Source organism: Loxodonta africana, chromosome 16 (genome assembly GCF_030014295.1).
Source record: "Loxodonta africana isolate mLoxAfr1 chromosome 16, mLoxAfr1.hap2, whole genome shotgun sequence".
Taxonomy (NCBI): Eukaryota; Metazoa; Chordata; class Mammalia; order Proboscidea; family Elephantidae; genus Loxodonta; species Loxodonta africana.
Window position 1 is genome coordinate 36,384,886 of NC_087357.1, and position 18,521 is coordinate 36,403,406.

Below are 18,521 nucleotides of genomic sequence, written 5' to 3' on the forward strand. Positions count from 1 at the left end.
GCAATCACCAGGAGCAGTGACCAGGCTGAGCACATGGAGAAGTTGATCAGCTCAGGGTCCAACCCGGCCTTGGGAATTGGGAAAACAGGGCAGGAGCAAGGAGAAGAGACTGTGTGGCAGAGGAAGCCGCACCGGCTCAGGGGAGCCAAGGGCTACAAGTCTCCCTCGCTGCAGCCCACCCTTGCCCTCATTCTTCCTGCCTTCCTAAGTATTTCTGACACAAATGGAAACAAATGTCACCAATAGCAAAAATGACTTTTTTATTGCAGTTGCTTGCTGAGGGCTCTCGGGTCAAAGAAGAAATGCCACTTAAGCAGTGGAACGGCTGGGCCCTCAGAGTTAATTCTGAGCTGGCTCTGGGGACCGTGATCATCCGCCTGCAGGCAGGGGAGGGGCTGGACAGACCTTTACTGCACTGGCACAGGCTGGGGGGTCTCCCGCCCACTCTCGGCAGGACCCTCCAGTCCGTTCTGCTCCAACCCCTGTTCGGGGTGCTCCAGGGCATTCCGGGTGTCAGCCTGCCACAGCTGCACCAGGTCCGTGGGGGTCTTTCCTGCCTGGGGGGAGCCAAGAGGAGATCGGTTCACTGTTCAGAGTCTGTGCCAGGAGTTGGCCTCCTCTACATCAGTGGTTCTCAACCGGGGGTGATTGACAATGTCTGAAGATATTTTGGGCTGTCACATCTGGGGGTGGGTAGGCACTACTGGCATCTGGTAGGCAGAGGCCAGGGATGCTGTAAACAGCCTACAAGGGACAAGATGGTTCCCCCACAACACAGAATTATCTGGCCCAAAATGTCCGTAGTGCCAAGGTTGAGAAACCTCCCCCAAATCTTCCTGCTTTTTCTTGAACCAGAGGGACCCCAGCGAAGAGATTGGACAATGGGACATAGGCTCCTAAGGGAACTCAAGGACCACAAGGATCCCACGTGAGGTGCTAGGAATGGTTGTGCCAACTAAGTGCTTAGGTTCCTGCCACTTCTGTCTCTGCATAATCTTGGCTGCCCTGGGCAGATGTTAGGACCCCCCTGTTGGTCTATTTGGGAGCCTTTGGGACGTCCCCTTACTGCCCCTCCTGGCTGTTTCTCTGTGCTTGCACTCTGGACACAAACAGACATGCAGAGAGAGCAGGGAAAGTGGGTGGTTGGAAGAGGACCTTACTCTTCTGGTATTGTGGTGACAGGCCAGAGCCAATGATATCTGTCCTCAGGCTGGGCTACCCTGGGGCCCAGGAAGACCCCCTCCCATGTGAGAGTGCTCTGAAGGCTGACTGAGTCTTGCTGGACCCTTTGAGCTTCCTCCAGGGCCTGGACAAGCAGTGCACATTGATTCCTGAATCTGGGAAGAAGCCAACTTACCAGGTTCTTGGTCATCATGTCAGCCCCATGCAGGAGCAGCAGTTTGATGATTTTGTAGCGGTTGAGCCTCACAGCATCGTGCAGGGCAGTGTCCCCTTCCTAGAGCCAGTATGGCACTCAGCATGGCCCATATAGGCAGCAGGACAGGACCAGGGTGACGGGAGGTAGGCTAGAGCCCCTGCTCAAGAGCCAAACCCTAGAGGGAAGGACCACTCACATGTGGGAGCCTTAGGGCTGCCCACATCCCATGGTGGGGCTGGGCAGGAGGGCACCTGGGCACTCACTCTGTCTTTGGCATTGATGTCCAGGCCCAGGGATAGAAAGTGTTCCACGATCTCCACGTGCCCCGTCCGGACTGCCACGTGCAGAGGGGTGCTCAGCAGCTGGGTGGGGAATAAGCAGAAACTGCTGGAGAGGGCCTGAACTGGGGTGCCCCTAGAGGGGCCATCCTAACTCCAGCCTAATCCCTCCCCCAAGTCCTATTGCCAAGCCTGAGCCCTGGAGGCGCAGGGAAGTGGTACAATTTTCCACTATTGCACCCAATGGTTTAACTCCAAATTTATCAAATGCTACCTCCACTGGGAAGCCTTCTATGATCTCCTTCTCACCCAGCTGCAAGGGACTGCTCACGCCTCTGTACTTCTGTTATTACAATACCAAAAACCAAACCCAAATCCGTTGCCGATGAGTCGATTCCAACTCATAGGGACCCTACAGGACAAAGTAGAAGTGCCCTGTAGGGTCTCCAAGGAGTGGCTGGTGGATTCGAACTGCTGACCTTTTGGTTGGCAGCCTGAGCTCTTAACCACTGCGCCACCAGGACTTCTTTATTATAATAGATGCCATTTATTGAGAGATGATTATGTGATGGGCATGGTAAAAACTCACAAAAGTTTGTAGTTGAATATTGGATGAATTAAATTATTTATTTACATACATTTTCTGACTAATCTACCTAAGAACTCTGCAATATAGATATTATTCCCCCCGTTTTGCAGGTACGGAATAGAGACTCCGAGGTTAAATCCCTTGTCCAAGGTTATACATGAAGGAATCAATGAACAGAAGGATAGCGAATGCATAAATAAGTGAACCAATGAATAGATTAATGGATGGACGGATGGACGAATGGACGATGGATAGATGAACAGACAGAAGAATGATGAGGGATTTCATCGATGAACAAACCTTGCATCTTTTGAATGGTCCCAAAGCCAAGATAATGATCTCTTCTTCTTCCCTCTCCTCTGCTCTCCCTGTCCCACCCCCAGATGGTGCTCCCCTAAGGTCTGCAGATGATGGCAGGGACCCATCCCTAGGGTGGTGGCCCCAGTAGTACACTACTTTAGCTTCCTTGCTTTCTAGTCATTCTAGAAACCAGACTAGCTCACCACCTTCCTGCCCCCTGTGTTTTTCTGCCCTCTGCCCCCCCAAACACACAACCATCCCAACTCCTGTGAGCATTTTTGCCCCACCTTATCCCTCACATCGGTATTGGCTCCCCGGCTTTGCAGGAGTTTCACGACTTCCAAGTGGCCCCCACGGCAGGCCCAATGCATGGCTGTGCAGTCCAGCTAGAAGGGAAGGATAGGACCTGATGGCAGAGCTGCAGGGAAGAAAGTGCCCTGGGGGAAAGGGACCCCACAAAGAGGGCAGGGGGGTGTTCAGGGGAAGACACTGGGAAGGACAGGGACACTCCTGTGCATGGGCAATGGACCAAAGGGAGCAGAAGAAACCTCAGGGCTCATCTAGTCCAAACCAGTCATGCAAAAAGGACTTAGGGAGGGGATGGGGCTTGTCCAAGGTCATACAACATGCTAGAATGGGGCCAGCCCCTGAGACAGCCTGTTTGTGTCCTAGCTTGGCACAGGTTTGTAGGGAGAGGCACTATTGGTGCTAGATCCACTGCCTGTCTCCCACCCAAAACCTGCCTCTCTTGCTCACCCTGTCCTGGAAGTCCACAGTGGCCCCACTCTCCAGAAGCTTCTCCAGGATTTCCATGTGTCCTTCCAAGGAGGATCTGTGCAGTGCTGTTCGGCGGAACTGCCCCCAGAGAGGCTGTCAGGACCTGGCCTCTGCCCCAACCTGCACCCACCTCCCACCTGAGTTGAGGCCCAGGCCTTACCCCAGCTCAATTCTGACCCCTGGGCAAATCCCCATGTCTGCCATGTTCTGCCAGCTCCTCCGTACTCTATACAGAGCAGGCTCGGAGGCCTCCTCTGCCCTGGGGACTCTGACATTCTCACTGTCCCTCAGGGACATCAAGCCTTTGCAGAGGCTGCTTGCTCTGCTTGGAATGCTGGCATTGCCCTCGTTCCCTTCTGTGCTTGATGAATCCCTGCTACTCTCTCAAGATGCAGCTCAAATGCCATCATCCTATTGAAACCTCTAGGCCAGAGCTGTCCTAGGCCCAGGCAGACTCTAGCTCTGGGGACAGGCCAAGTCTTGCTGGATTCTATTTCCCCTGTGTGTCTAGCGCAGGGCCTAGATGAGCAGATGCACACTGCTTACTGAGTCAAGGAAGGAATGAACTTCCTCCCCTCCCAGTACAGCCACCTTTCTCCTGTGGACTCTCGAAACACTCAGACCATAAAACCAAAACAACCAAACCGAGTGCCGTCGAGTCGATTCCGACTCATAGCGACCCTATATAGACCCTATACTCAGACCATAGCACTTACCTTTCCTTATTCTAATTGTCTGGCTGTGTACCAGCCTCTCACTACTCTCAACCCGTGTCTTTTTCTTTTTTGTGCTCCCAGCACCTGTCACAATGCTTGGACATGGGAGGTGCTGGGACAGACCAAATGCGTTGTCTCTAGAGTCTAATGAATGGAAAGGACATTTGGTCAAAGCCCAGAACAACGCAGACCGAAGGCGGGTCACCATCAGGTTGGTTAATCCCAGGATACGAAAACAAGAAAGCACCCACGAAAGTGAAAAGAGGTAGCTTCAGAGAAAACAAAAGAAAGTACTATATTTGATTATGAGAAACAGGAATAAAATATCCTGTCCTGTTGTCATTAGCTGCCGCTGAGTACCTGACTCATGGTGACCCCAGGCACAACAGGATCTGACCATTGTGACCCATAGGGTTTTCATTAGGTGATTTTTAGGAATGTATGTCACCAGGCCTTTCTTCCTAGTCCTCTTAGTCTGGAAGCTCCGCTAAAACCTGTTCAGCATCACAGCAACACAGGCCTCCACCAACACTCAAGTGGTGGCTGTGCTTGAAGTGCCTTGGCCTGGAATCGAACCCAGGTCTCCCGCATGGAAGGCAGGAATTCTAACACTGAAGTACCACCACTGCTGCTAATATCCTATCCTAGCATGTGCTTTCTAGTTTTTTCATTCATTTAGTAAATACTTATTGATCCCCATTACACCCTCTGAGGGAAGGCCACTTTACAGAGGAGGAAACTGAGGCACAGGGAGGTAACACACCTAGCCTCAGGCTACACAGCTAGTGACAGGTAGAGATGCGAGTTGAGTCCAAATCTCCTGGTCTCAGGCTCTTTTTATTTTATTCTATTCCTCTTCCTAAATAAACACGTGACATTTGTTACTCTGGAGGTGTTTCAAGTTGAAATGGGTCTAAGAAGTATTTAGATAAATTTCAAATCTTTTGAGGGGGCCCCCCGCCCGAGAGGACATCATGACTGTTCTCAAATGGCCCACAAATGGCTGACCCCAGATCTGGGCGGGGTGGGGGGTGGCAACTCTGAAAGGTAGGCAGGTACAGGGGCGGGGTGGGGGCATCACCTGATCACAGGTGTCAGCTGAACCCCCGTCTGCCAGGAACTTCTCAATGACCTTCATTTTCCCCTCCACCGCTGCTTTCAGGAATCTCTCCTCATCTATGGGGCCAGTCTGCAGGGCATAAGTCCAGTCAGTGAGGGCTGCACCCCTCATTCCCTCTCCTCCCCCTGCAGGGATCCCAGGCCCACCCTGGCTCTGCTGGACCATGCACATGTCCTCCCCAGCACAGGGGCCCATCAACAGAAAACAGTACCCATGGCAATTAGTGTTACATTGCTGAATGAATGGTCTCTTACAGCTGGTGACGGAAACTGTGACTGCCAATAGAAACTGCTCATTGGCACCTGCCTCAAGTGATGCCCAGGGCATGTGCCCTCGCCGCCCCTTCCCCTTTCCTCCCTACCCCCCATAGTTAGGCCTCTGCCCCAGGGCCCTTACAATCTCCTCAGGCTCTGGAGGTGGCTCCTGGGGGCCGGCCAGGGCTTCCCGCTTCTTCTGCTTCCGTTTTTTCCGAAGTTTGATAAGGTTCTGGATCCCGCCCACGTCAATAATCTCCCGCCGCAGGTCCAGGGATGTCTTGCGCACTCGCTCTTGGCCCTGCGTGGGGATGGCCAATCAACTCCCACAAAGGAGCACGGGAGGATTGGGGCCCCTGAGCTAAGCCTGGGGGGGAGCTGATAGGCCTTCTCAAGAGAGGAGGAACCCCGGCCTACCTCTCTGTCCCAGGACTAGGAGAAGCCAATGAGACACAACATGGACACACAGCACAGATGGGGGACAGCATCAGGGGCCAGCTGGGGAGCTGCCCCACTTCAGGGCTGCATGGGGAGTCAGATTAGAGAAACTCCAGGGCATTTCTTAGCCCAGGCGTTCAGCACAGGGTCTGAAGTCTTAGCTTTCCACAGCAATTCCTTTTTATTTTCAAAATGAAAATAATTTTTTTGTGTGCACGATCATAAATAAGTAATACACAGCTACTATAAAAAATGAGAGTGATACAGAAGCATAAAAGGTAAGAAGTAGGGGGTCTTCCTCCTCCCACAGCTATCTGCTGTTGTGGTCTGGTTTACAGGTCCAGGCCCTACAACATGTCCTATAGGATGGTCCTCCTCCTGCTCTGCTGAGACCTGTTATTTTCTCTTAATGACGTGGAAATATTTCCCCATCAGCCCACACAGGTCTCCCTGGGCCTGAGCTGGTCATCGTGTCCTTCGGTATGGCTTTCCCATCACTCAGCTTCTAAAATTTTCATAGGCATGTGGATCACCTGCGGTCTTAACATGCAGGTTCTGACTCAGCAGTTCTGGGTGGGGCCTGAGATTCTGCATTTCTGACAAGCCTCAGAACCACACCAGGAGTACTGGGGCAGGAGTAGTGGGGCCATATTGCCTGAGCACAGACACTAGGTTCTCCTGCACTTACCTTGACCTTTTGTAATGCCTGACTGTTAGCTTCTTGGTGCTTCTCATCCTCTAACACCAGCATGTCCATGGGTAACTTCTGGTGGGCAGTTCCTCGGAGCTTCTGGTGAGTGAAGGGGAGGACATGCCCAGCACCTGCTGCAGCCCCTGAGGAGACAGGCAGCTTCCCCCAAAGCCCCCTTACCCACTCCAAGGAAATCCCAGGAATGCCAGGCTTGGGTCTGATGTTCCCACAAGCCTCCTGTGACCTCAGAGCCCTTTGTCCGCCCCATTCCTGACCCGTCCTGAGGGCCCTTGAAGGGGACCCCAAAATGGGGCAAGTTCCACAACTCCCCACCTCAGTCTGAACTCCAGCCCCAGCTCAAATCCCTCCCTGCGCACTGACTGTGTTGTGCCCAGGCCTAAAGAAGATTAAGGGCAACTGGAATGTTTTCATGGAATTAAATATATTTATTTTTCTGGGAAATCAATATAGAAATTAAGTTCATTTTGGGGTAGTAATGTAATATACTTGCATACATGTATTTGTGACTTGAAAAACATATCAAGTTCAAATATATCATAATTTAATTACCAAATATATATATATATATATATTTATTTATTTATTTACTTTTTCAAACACTGGGCTCATGTTGCTTTACGTTTTTTGGCATTAAAAATTCACTTAATGAAATACCTGTGATGAGGTGATAGTTTTTTAAATGGCCTTACTTGGCAATATAAAAATCTAGCAAGTCTATGTCAGCCGCCAATTTTTTTTCTCTCCAATTTTACCGATCTCTAAAATCCTAAGGCTTGGAAGCCATTGCTCTAAGGGAAGGGAACGGATGGGAGCTAAAGCTCCTCAGCCTTCCACGTGAAGTGGACTCTAGGTATTAATCTTACTATAGTAACACAGGTTACCCTCTTTCCAAATCTCTATCCATCTGTAGCTTTGATTTTCCTGGGCTACCTCCTCGTGACCTTCTCTTCTCTAAAGGAAATGGCTCTTTGTGAAGTACTGGCACCCCATTTCCAGAGTCTCTGTGGGCGGCTTGCATTGACCTGAGCCCCGGCCTAGAGGGAGCTGAATCAAGATGGTAGCTGGGGAGGAACGGCCACGCTTTACTGAGTACTTAGCTGCCTTTCTCCTTTCTCACTGAGCTCTGATGTTCTATACCCCTCAGGGTGGCTTGTACAGCTGATTTCCCTAGTCTTCATTTTGGAAACCCTGGTGACATAGTGGTTAAGAGCTACAGCTGCTAGCCAAAAGGTCAGCAGTTCGAATCCACCAGGTGCTCCTCAGAAACTCTATGGGGCAGTTCTATTCTGTCCTATAGGGTCACTATGAGTCAAAATCAACTGGACGGCAATGGGTTTGGTTTTTTTTTTTTTTTTTTTTGGTTTTCATTTTGAAGGTCCTGCTATCTACTGGGAGCCGTGGTGGCACAGTGGTTAAGCATTCAGCTTCTAACCAAAAGGTTGGCAGTTCGAATCCATCAGCCACTCCTTAGAAACCCTATGAGGCAGTTCTACTTTGTCCTATAGGGTCTCTATGAGTTGGAATTGACTGGACAGCAATGGGTTTCGTTTTGGTTTTTCAGCTATCTACTGCTTTCTCCCATCCACATCTGGCTTACACATGCTGTTCCTTCCCCACCCCCACCCCCCCCGCCCCCCGCCAAAACACTGCATCTTCTTCCAGGAACAAAGAATGACCTGAGGCTGTGACTACAGCTGCAGGTAGGACCTGTCTGGCCCTAATGGGGCTCCTCACAGAGCATCTAGAGGGGCAGAACTTGTGTCTTTATAATCTTGTTATCCCTCGCAGCTATGCCAGAGCCTCACACACAGTAGGTGCTCAGAGAATGTTTGGTGAAATGCATGAATAGATGAGTGAGTGGATGGTGGCTGGTAGGCTCAGCGTCTCTGCCCATCCCTAGGTCGTTAGTGATGACCTGACTCAGTAAGTGCTCCACAATAGGGCCCCAACCCTGGGCTGGCCTCCAGGACCTTCTTCCTCTCCCCAAGTGGCACAAGCTGGGCAGAGGCTCTCCTCCCAGAGCCCTACTATGCCGAGGCCTGGTGGGAACAACTGGGGACTCTAATACCCACCCACGTCTTACCCCGACTCTATAACCCCTCACTTCAGGTTTGCCTTTGTGGGGGCTCAATAAATGTATATTGAATTGGATGCTATTCACTAACACAAAACTTCCACCCCTACTTCATAGACTGTTGTTCAGATGAAATGAGAGAATGACTGTAAAATGCTTAGCCCGGTGCCTGGCACACCACAGGTCGTTAGTGGGAGGCTGACACTGTGGGCCATAGCACCCTGAGAGCCCTGCAGCTCTATCTGTTCAGTGAATGAATGGATGAGGACTGCTCATGTCCCCTTGTTGAAGGTCCTGTGTCCTGTGGCAGCACTCCAGACATAGTCTGGCAGCATGACTCACCTGCCTGACGCCACCGGCCTGAGTGCACTGGATGCCTGGAGAGCCAGGGATACCTTGGCCAGGACTCCAGCAGGCTTAGCCAAAGCCCTTCCTGACAAACCTGCTCTCCCTTCTCAGTCCTCCCTCTTCTTATCTGGAGTCCTGATTCTTACCTCTTCCTCACCACCCCCTCATTCAGCCATTGGTCTTTTTTTTTGAAGGGAGTCTCTCTCCAGATGGATTGATCTCCTCCCTCCCGTTCTGTTAGGTCCAGTCTTTCCCTCTCCAACAAGTCTTTCTCAAAGCTGTCAGAGCCGCCTTCCTAAAACAAGTCAGATGACTCCATTCTCCCTCCCTCAACATCATTTAGTGGCTCCCTACTGCCCACAGAATAAATCTTTTTTTACATGGCCCTCTCTGGTTTGTCTCTGCCTCCATTCCCAGCCTTAGCTCCAGACTTTCTCTTTCCAGACATGATTTCACTCCCCAAAACTTTAGCTGTCATTTCCTAAGCCGGAACACCCTCCTCCCTCCTGATCGCCACATACTATCCCTTAAGGTCCAGCTCAAATACCCTCCTATCCACAGAGCAGTCCTTGAGGGCCCACAGTTGGGATGATTCTCCCACCCTTGTGCTCTTTCGCTCCTGACTTGACACCTCTATCTATTTCTCCACTCAGCCTTGTTTCTAAGTTGACTCTAAATCTGGCAAATGCTGGTTAAGATAAATGCTGGGCTGGTAAGAAGAAGGCAGGCTTTGGGCCTTGCTGATCCTCCCATTCATCACAGCACCCTTGGCAGAGCAGACACTAGGTCACATGTTAATTTAAAAAAGACAAGCCAGCACCCCAGGTCCCCCACTCTTTATCCCAGGGGAAATATGATCGCCCAGAGCCCCAGGCTCCAAAGGCCTCCCCAAACTAGGGCCCGTGGTCCTGGGAACAATCCATGCTCCCTTTCCCACCAACCCCTCCCTCATTCCCCATCTGTATTGTTCTTCAGTGGCCAAAACACTGAAGTTTCTCCCATTCTAGCTTCCCACACAGCAGCTGGGGCATCTCCAATTCCAGGCTTCCTGGCATCCTCAGGCAGTGCCCCAGCTGCTCCATGCTGTGCTGCCCAGCTTGTCTCCCCAAGCCCAGGTGGGTGGGCAGGTCCTCAGGGAGCCCAGCGTCGCCCCCCCTTCCCACTGTACTTCAGTTTTTAGGGCTAAAGCCTCAGTCACCCACCGCCCCTCGGCCAGAGCATCCTGGAGCAGGAATGGGGCCAGCTGGGCTCTTGGGAACATCTGCCCCCTCCCCACTGCAGAGCGGCAGCCAGCTCTCCCCTCCAACAGCAGAGCTGGATCTCCTCAGATCCCCCTCAGGCCCCCACTCCCTGCCCGCACCTCGCTCTCCTCCTCCTGCGCCAGCCGCTGCTCGATGAGCGCTGTGGCCTTCTGCACTGCCTCGGAGCCCTCCATGGTGCCGTCCCCAACTCTGTGGGCTGCGGAGCTGCAGGGGCTTTATAGGACAGAGCACCCACCCCCGCCCGGCTGGGTGCTTTTGCCATGAGCTCACTGGCCCAATTCTCCACCTGCCTCCCCCACCTGTCACCTTCACCCCGGGCAGCCCCAGGGAGACGGGACAGCTGCCCCTACCACCCATGGCCTATTGGGGCAGGAAAGTACAGAACCCCAAGAGCAGAGGCTGCAGGAAGGAGCTAGTCCAGCCTCTGTCATGTGTTTTGGGGCCCAGCTGGACCTTAACCAGGGCCACTGGGCTGCACAAGGGGCCTGCTGGCTGCCCTGCCTGGGATGGCAGTGCTACCTGCCAGGTGCCTGAAAACTCTGACCAACCAGTGTCAGTGAGGGGGCCTGAAAGCCAAATGTGGGGACCCAAGGCAGGCCTGCACCCCAGGCTGTCTTGTGGACAGGCCCTGCTGCTTTGCCTTGCCAGGTCAGAGCGCTAGGGGAGTGTGTGGGAGCAAGGGCAGCGGCTCTGCCTGCAGGTGGTGCTGGCCATTTCTGGGGTCCCACAGCTCCCCCTAGTGGGGCATCCCTGCATCTAGCTACGTGTTGTGTGCTGTAGATTCTGACTCAGCGACTCTATATGACAGAGTAGAACTGCCCCATAGAGTTTCCTAGGCTGTACTCTTTACAGGAGCAGATCAACAGGTCTTTTAACTTGAAGAGCTACTGGTGGGTTTGAACCACTGACCTTTCAGTTGGCAGCAGAGTGCTTAACTATTGCCCCACCAGGGCTACTTGTGTGTTCATTAGTCATGGACAAACCTCATTCATCTGTCTCCTCCCTAGTCACTGCCTCAGGGCAAGTGCTCAGGAGGCCTCTGAGGAGGGACTTATAGGGTCTCTCTTCAAGAGGGGCCTCAGGAATTCACTGGGAGGGTCAGACTGCAGTGTCAAGCCAGCCCCTGCTCATCCTCTCCTGGCCTTTCCCTATCAGGGTGACCAGGGCGGCCATGCTCAATGAGAGGAAAATATAGCAAGCCGGAGAAAAAGCAGACCTTTCCTTGCTTGGTTGCACACCTTTAACTTCTGGGAGTGAGTGAGCCCTGGGTCATCAGGACCCAGCAGCAGGCGCCACAGCTTTTGGTTAGGTAAAGCTCACTTGGGTAAACAACCTTATCTTGGATTCCTCTTTTTATGAACACATTCCCTAATGGAAGCACAAGAAACTGGTTTCTTTCTCTTTTTGGTTCTCTTGCTGGCAAGCCTGACACAAAATCTTGATCCATGCTCATCATCTACATTTGTAGTAGAGAGTCTGCTTTGGCGTTACCAAGAGCATGGTGTTCCACAGTTTCCACACACCTCAGTCCTGGAGCAGATTAGCTGGTAACTAATGCCACCTTCCTGAGGTGCTGCCTTTGCTTTCAAAGCACTTTCATGTTACCTCATTTAATTCCCCCAACAACCGAGGGAAGCATCAGCATAGGCGGCAACATCTCCAATTTAAAGATAAGCAAAGTGGGTTCAGAGGTTAAGTGGCTTTTCCTGAGGTGGGATCAGGGCTCAGAAGGAAGGATAAGAGCTCGAAAGACTAGTGGTTCAAGGCTTACTCCACTGTATACTGAGCTTCCTCAGAGCAACTGGGGGAGGCACCACACCGCCGTTTCCCACACCAGAACTGCTCCTGGAAACCAGCGCCTGGCTCTGGGGGCACCACAAAGCTGCAGGAGAACTCGAAGGCAAATGCCAGGCGAGAGAGATGGAGCAAAAGGCTTTATTGATAAATATGCAGATATGTCTGTACACAGGGCCCTGCTGTGGGGCCACAACCAGGCTGCAGATCCCCCCACTGCCTGGGTTACAGCTGGGAGAGGGCCCTGTGCAGACCCCTGCTACAACAGCCCAGCTGTCCAGCCACCACCTCATCTCTGCCAGTTGTGCTGGGGGCAGGGAGAGGCAGAGGCCCGCCTCAGACTCCCCATGCCCTGGGACCCAGGGGTGGACCCCTCCCCACCAGGGGACTGGCACTGTGCCCAGGGCAGAGTCAGAGGGTAGGGGCAGGGGCAGGAGACAGCAGCTGCTTCAGACCCTGAGCAGAAAACCGGAGTGAGCACAGCTGGCAGCACCAGATGACGGGTCTGGGCTCCGCGGGCCTCCAGGCCAACCCTCGTGGCTCCAACCTGCCTTGGGAAAGGGGCAGGGTAGAGGGCCCCAGTTGGCCTTTTCTCTGACAAGGTTGCCAAGGCCTGTGTGTGGCAGCACTGCTTCCTGAGTGCTGGGGAGTGGTAGCCCACATGCCCCTGGGAGGCAGGGTTCCTTCCTGGCTTGCTCAGCAGCCAACTGGTGGGGAGGCACCCCTCAAGAAAATAACAGCACTCAAAGGCAGCAGCAGGGTGGGGGGGCCTAGTGCTCCAGGTGGGAGGCCTCTCAGCCCCGCAGAGGCCCTCCTCAGCCTCTCTTCCCAGGGGTCCATAGGCCCGTCAGTCCTGGGGTGGTGGGGGCTGGTTGATGATGACCTGGATGACAAAATCTTTCTGGATCTTGGTTTCCTGGAGCCGCGTGCGGTCTGTGAGCAGCTTCCCGGAGAAGAACCATCGCTGCCAGGATGGCTCGATGCCCTCCTGGGCGTGCAGCTGCCTCTTGAGCTGGCCCACCGTGTCGGGTAGGCTGGCGCTGAGCCTCACGTCCTTGCCTGTAGAGAGGCGCACCTTGAGTGGGAACTCACGACGCACACTGGGAGCAGGCTCGGGGGGCTCCATGCTCTCTTCCTCTGTATGCTCCAGCAGCAGGTTCACGGGCGGTGACAGGCAGTAGATGGGCAGCTGATAGCGATTGCCGAGCTCATCATAGCATTCACAGAGGGTGCCTGGGGGAGGGGAAGGGCAGTCAGAGTCTGCTCAGGGCCGCCACGGCTATCCCAGGGTCCCCATGGCACCACACAGTCAGGCCTCTGAGGGACCACATCATAACTGGGAGAACACAGGTCTGGGGTCAGGGAGACCTGGGCTTGCACCCAGGCTGCCCCATGTACTGGTTCGTTTAGCCCCAGCAAATCACTTTTCATTTGTTCATTCAACAACTCCTCCCGTGCTGGGGACTGGGGATATACAGATGGATGAAACAGCACAGGCCCTGCTCTTAGTAGTTTATACCCTCGTTGTTGTTGTAAGCTACTGTCAAGTCGGACCCTGACTCATAGCCCACCCTAACCAGTTGCTGTCAAGTTGATTCCACCTCCTGGTGACCCTGTGTGTGCAGAGTAGAACTGTACTGCACTGGGTTTTCAAAGCTGTGACCTTTTGGAAGCAGATTGCCAGGCTTTTCTTCTGAGGAGCCTCTGGGTGGGTGCAAACCACTAACCTTTTGGACAGTAGCCAAGCACAGGCTTCCACCTGGTTCATTCTGGTTTGAATCCCTGCTGAGAATTTGCATTTCTTACAACTTTCCAGGAAGTCACACCTAAGAATCATCTGGAGATCTTGTTAAACTGTAGATTCTGATTCAAAATATCTGGGGTGGATATGCAAATTCTCAGGAAGGAACTTTTTAGAAACTTGTTAGAATTTTCAGCAGGGGTTCAGACTGGAATGTACTGGTTTGAAGCCCTGAGTCAAGCACCTAACCACCTGTGCCACCCAAGGACTCTGACCCCATCCTAAAACCCCCTCCCCCCGAAAAAACAAAAAACCCAGATCCATTGAGTCGATACCAACTCATAGCAACTCTATAAGGCAGAGTAGAACAGCCCCATGTTTCCAAGGAGCAGTTGGTGGATTTGAACTGCTGACCTTTTGGATAGCAGCCAAGCTCTTGACCACTGTGCCACCAGGGTAGTGGGTCTCAATTTCCTTAGTCATACAATGTGCTGCACATAGAAATATATTGACTGGGTCTTGAGCACTTACTCAGTGCAGGGCACTGGACTAGACAATGTTACACATATCTTGTTGGAGCCTAACAACCCTCCTATGAGGTAGGTATTCCCACTTCAGAGTTAAAGCCACCAAAAAAAAAGCCCAAACCTGTTGCTGTGGAGCCCATTCTGACTCATAGCAACCCTTCAGGACAGAACTACCTCATTCGGTTTCCAAGGAGCGCCTGGTGGATTTGAACTGCTGACCTTTTGGTTAGCAGTCATAGCTCTTAACCACTACCATCAGGGTTTCCAGTTGAAGCCACTGGGTTTTAAATTTGAGAAGCTCAAGGTCCCACAGCTAGGAAACAGAGATGCTCCAGTTAAAATCCAGGTCTGTGACTCTGGAGTTCCACGCTTACCCTCTAGTCTACACAGCTTTATCAGGCTGCTGTGAACTTAAATGAAATAATGCAGCAGAAGCTTCTAGTTGACTGCTGAGCATACAGTAAGCACCGAATAGAAGTTCGGTACCTCAGGTGTTCTGGGATCCCAAAGCACCTGGGCAAACCTCTTGCTGCAGCCTCCTTGGTGTGCTTTCTGTCCCCTCACTGGGGAGGCAGGGGCTGTGTCTCATTTTTCTTTTCACCCCCAATCCTGGTCCATGCTCAGTAAGGGTTGCTTGAATGAACATGCAAATAGCCATATACACCCATGCCTGTTGCCCTTGGGTTGATTCTGACTCATAGCGACCCTATAGGACAGAACAGAATTGCCCATGGGGTTTTCAAGGCTGTAATCTTTACAGAAGCAGACTTCCACGTCTTTCCCCCCCACGCCCACTCCCCCAGCAACTGGAGGGTTCCAACCGCTGACCTTTCGGTTAGTAGTTGAGCACTTAAGCACTGCGCCACCAGGGCTCCTCACACAACCTACTCCACCAGTTTTTTCCCCCACCCACAAGCTTGGATAGAAACTCCTGGCATGTGGTTGGCCTTTGCCTTTCCTCCACTCCTGAATGGCCCTGACTGCCCCCTTGCTTCAGTGGGGACAAAGCCCCAGCCCTGCCTGCTCACCATGAGGCAGGGTGATGCTGGCTCCATCCAGGATGGCCTGTGCCAGCTCGTGGTCATTGGCCTCGGCTGCATAGGCGGCAGCTTTGAGGGCATCCCAGATCTCCTTGCGGCCCTCGAAGGCGGGGGCCGTGTCCCAGAATTCATCCCGTTTGCTCCGCAGCTGCCCATCAGTCATGGGGTAGTCGCTCTTCCACTTCAGCCGCTCCTTCTTCAGAGGCTCATTGCGTCCTGGGCAGGACAGAGGGACAGGGTCAGCATCTCTAAAGCCACTCAGGGCTGCAGCTTGGCTTCCACCCAGCCCCTCGCCTCCCTGGCCAGGGCTTGACCTGCTTGGCACCTTGTGCACTGGTTCCCAAGTATTTAGGTCTCTAGGGCCCTTCCTTGGTATCTGGAAGGTCTCTGGAAACTTCTTATACTCAACCTTTTGTCAGCAAAGCATTTACTGCCTTTTTTTTTTTTTTTTTTTTGGTTTGTTTTTAGTTTTAATGTTTCTCTACCTTTGATTATAAAGTAGTACATGTTCAGAGTTAAAAAATCTGGAAAAAAAAAGACATGGTGATGGTTGCATAACCCTGTGAATGCAATTAATGTCACTGAACTCACCACTTGAAAATGGTTCAAATGCGCTAGCAAGTGGCCATCTATGATGCATCAATTGGTCTCAACCCACCTGGAGCAAAGGAGAATGAAGAACACCAAAGACACAAGGTAATTATGAGCCCAAGAGACAGAAAGGGCCACATAAATCAGAGACTACATCATCCTGAGACCAGAAGAACTAGATGGTGCCCAGCTATGACCAATGACACCCATGACAGGGTTCACAACAAAGAATCCATGAAGGAGCAGAACAGTGGGATGCAGACCTCAAATTCTTGTAAAAAGACCAGGTTTAATGGTCTGACTGACACTAGAGGGACCCAGGAGGTCATGGTCCCCAGACCTTCTGTTAGTGCAAGACAGGAACCATTCCCAAAGCAAACTCTTCAGACAGGGATTGGACTGGACTATAAGATAGAAAATAGTACTGGTGAGGAGTGAGCTTCTTGGCTCAAGTAGACACACAAGACTATGTGGGCAGCTCCTGTCTGGAGGGGAGATGAGAAGGCAGAAGGGGACAGAAGCTGGCTGAATGGACACGGAAATACAGGGTGGAGAGAAGGAGAGTGCTATGTCATTAGGGGGAGAGCAACTAGGAGTTTATAACAAGGTGTATGTAAATTTTTGTATGAGAGACTGACTTGATTTGTAAACTTGCACTTAAAGCACAATAAAAATTTAAAAAAAAGGTTCAAATGGAAAATGTTATGTTATATATATCTTATCACAATAAAATAATTTTTTAAAAAAAATCTGGAAAGAATGTAAATATGTAAAAATATGCCACCATTTAGGAAGCCTGCTTGTGCTAGATCACAGGCTAGGTACTTTAGACCCTTTATTCATTCAACCCAACAGAGGGAGAAATAAAGACCCAGAGAGTTTGTCATCTGTCTAAGGTCACACAAGTATTAATTTAACCCAAGACTCTCTGACTCCCAAGCCCACATTCTGACTAATGTCAGTGCCATACTGGCATGGAAAAATAATTACTCAGAATTCCACCATTCAAAGTGCCTACTGTTAAGTCCTAGACAGATTTCCTTCCAGACGCCATTCCCCGATACTTCTCAACAGAGTTGAGTTTCATATTATTAAATTTACTTCTTTATATTCTTTATTCCAGAAAGGATTTAAGATGTTTTTATGCCAAAATACAACTTTCTGCTTATTTCACTTATATTAGTCAATTTCCCATGCGATTAAAAATTGTGAACAATTTTAATGACTTGTTATTAATATTTCACCATACACAGTTTCAAAGGATGTTTTTAAAAAAAATAATAGCAAAGAAACCAAACAAAAAATCCCCTCAGCATCTGAAAGAAACAATTCTGTCAAATGTCATTTTTCTTGTTACCTAGCCCTGAGTGATTGCTAAGACAACTCCACACCACGGTCAAGACTGAGGATAGAGGCCTTCTCTGAGGGCTTTGGGAGGCTCAGTCATCTCAAAGCTGAAAGCAGAGTGATCCACAGGAGCGAGGTCTTAAGCACTCTGCTTCCACTGTAACTCATATCCTACCTCAGGCCGCAGCGAGACAGGGAACTAGAGTTCAGGGCCACTACCAGGCTGCTCCCACTGGCTGGGGAAGGTGAGGAGGCTGCTCCGGGGAGAAAATGACACTCACTGCCCACCCATTTTGTAAAAGAACCTCATGTAAATGATTTATTTATATGTTGTTGTTGTTAGCTGCCGTTGAGTTGGGCTCCCAACTCCTGGTGAACCTATGCACAATGGAAAAAAAAGCTCCCTAGTCCCTTGCCATCCCCATCCATAATCGGTTGTGGATCAGACCATTGTGATCCATAGGGTTTTCACTGGCTGATTTTCAGAAGTAGATCCCAGGCCCTTCTTCCTAGTCTGTCTTAGTCTGGAAGTTCTGCTGAAACCTCGCAGCATCGTAGCAAGGCGCAAGCCCCCACTGACAGACGGGTGGTGACTGCGCATGAGGTGCGTCGGCCAGGAACTGAAGCGGGGTCTTCTAAATGGAAGGCGAGAATTCTACCACTGAACCACTGATGCTTCATTTTATTTGTATAATTATCCCATCTCATCCTTGCTATAGCCTTAGGGAGTGGGTGTTAGCAACCCTGTTTCGTAGATGATGGAACAGGCACAGAGAGATCAAATGCTTTGCCCCTGGTTACACAGGAAGTGGCAGAGTAAAGGCTCCCTCTCAGTTCTGACTGAATCCACAAACAGTCCTCCTGTGGGTCTGCCATCTGAATTCAGGCTATGTGTGTGGGCAGGAAAATCTCAAGCCAAACATTTGATTTTAAGTGTTCCTCAGTTGGCAGAAGCAAATACAAACCCTCTTTGGAGGAAAACAACTCTAAGCTAGGCCTCAAGGAATTCTCAGGATAAAGTTCCAAGCAAGTGAGATAATAAGGTCATAGTTAAAAAAAAAAAAAAAAATACAAAGAAATAAGGCCATATGAGCCAGAGCCAGCAAAACAAGAGATGGAAGAGTCAGACTCACAAAGACTTCAGATCTGGAACTGAGCAGACATAGTTTATGAAAAACTATGTTTCAGAAATATGAACAAGAGTAAGAGGTTATTCAGATTATAAAGAATGATCA

General features: G+C 51.1%; 2 protein-coding genes across 4 annotated transcripts in view; both read right to left on the reverse strand.

The window, feature by feature from the left end:
• Nucleotides 1–109: 109 nt before the first annotated feature.
• On the reverse strand, nucleotides 110–10,734 carry ANKRD2 (ankyrin repeat domain 2). The gene is given in 10 exon segments (XM_023546852.2): nucleotides 110–557; nucleotides 1,358–1,456; nucleotides 1,642–1,740; nucleotides 2,833–2,931; nucleotides 3,302–3,400; nucleotides 5,120–5,227; nucleotides 5,555–5,713; nucleotides 6,539–6,640; nucleotides 10,345–10,430; nucleotides 10,433–10,734. Coding segments are annotated over 10 exon segments (1,077 nt in total). The 5' UTR covers nucleotides 10,509–10,734; the 3' UTR covers nucleotides 110–407.
• Nucleotides 10,735–10,795: 61 nt separating this feature from the next.
• The window catches only part of UBTD1 (ubiquitin domain containing 1), a 62,962-nt gene continuing 55,236 nt past the window's right edge, over nucleotides 10,796–18,521 (reverse strand). For 2 of the 3 annotated variants that reach the window (XM_064269500.1, XM_064269499.1), the window contains 2 exons: nucleotides 15,337–15,564; nucleotides 10,796–13,273 (listed from right to left, as the gene is read on the reverse strand). In XM_064269500.1, the coding sequence (XP_064125570.1) occupies nucleotides 12,888–13,273; nucleotides 15,337–15,511 (561 nt within the window). In that variant the 5' untranslated portion in view covers nucleotides 15,512–15,564 and the 3' untranslated portion in view covers nucleotides 10,796–12,887. The remainder of the gene's footprint in view (nucleotides 13,274–15,336; nucleotides 15,565–18,521) is intronic. The other variant, XM_003409201.4, reaches the window with a different exon arrangement.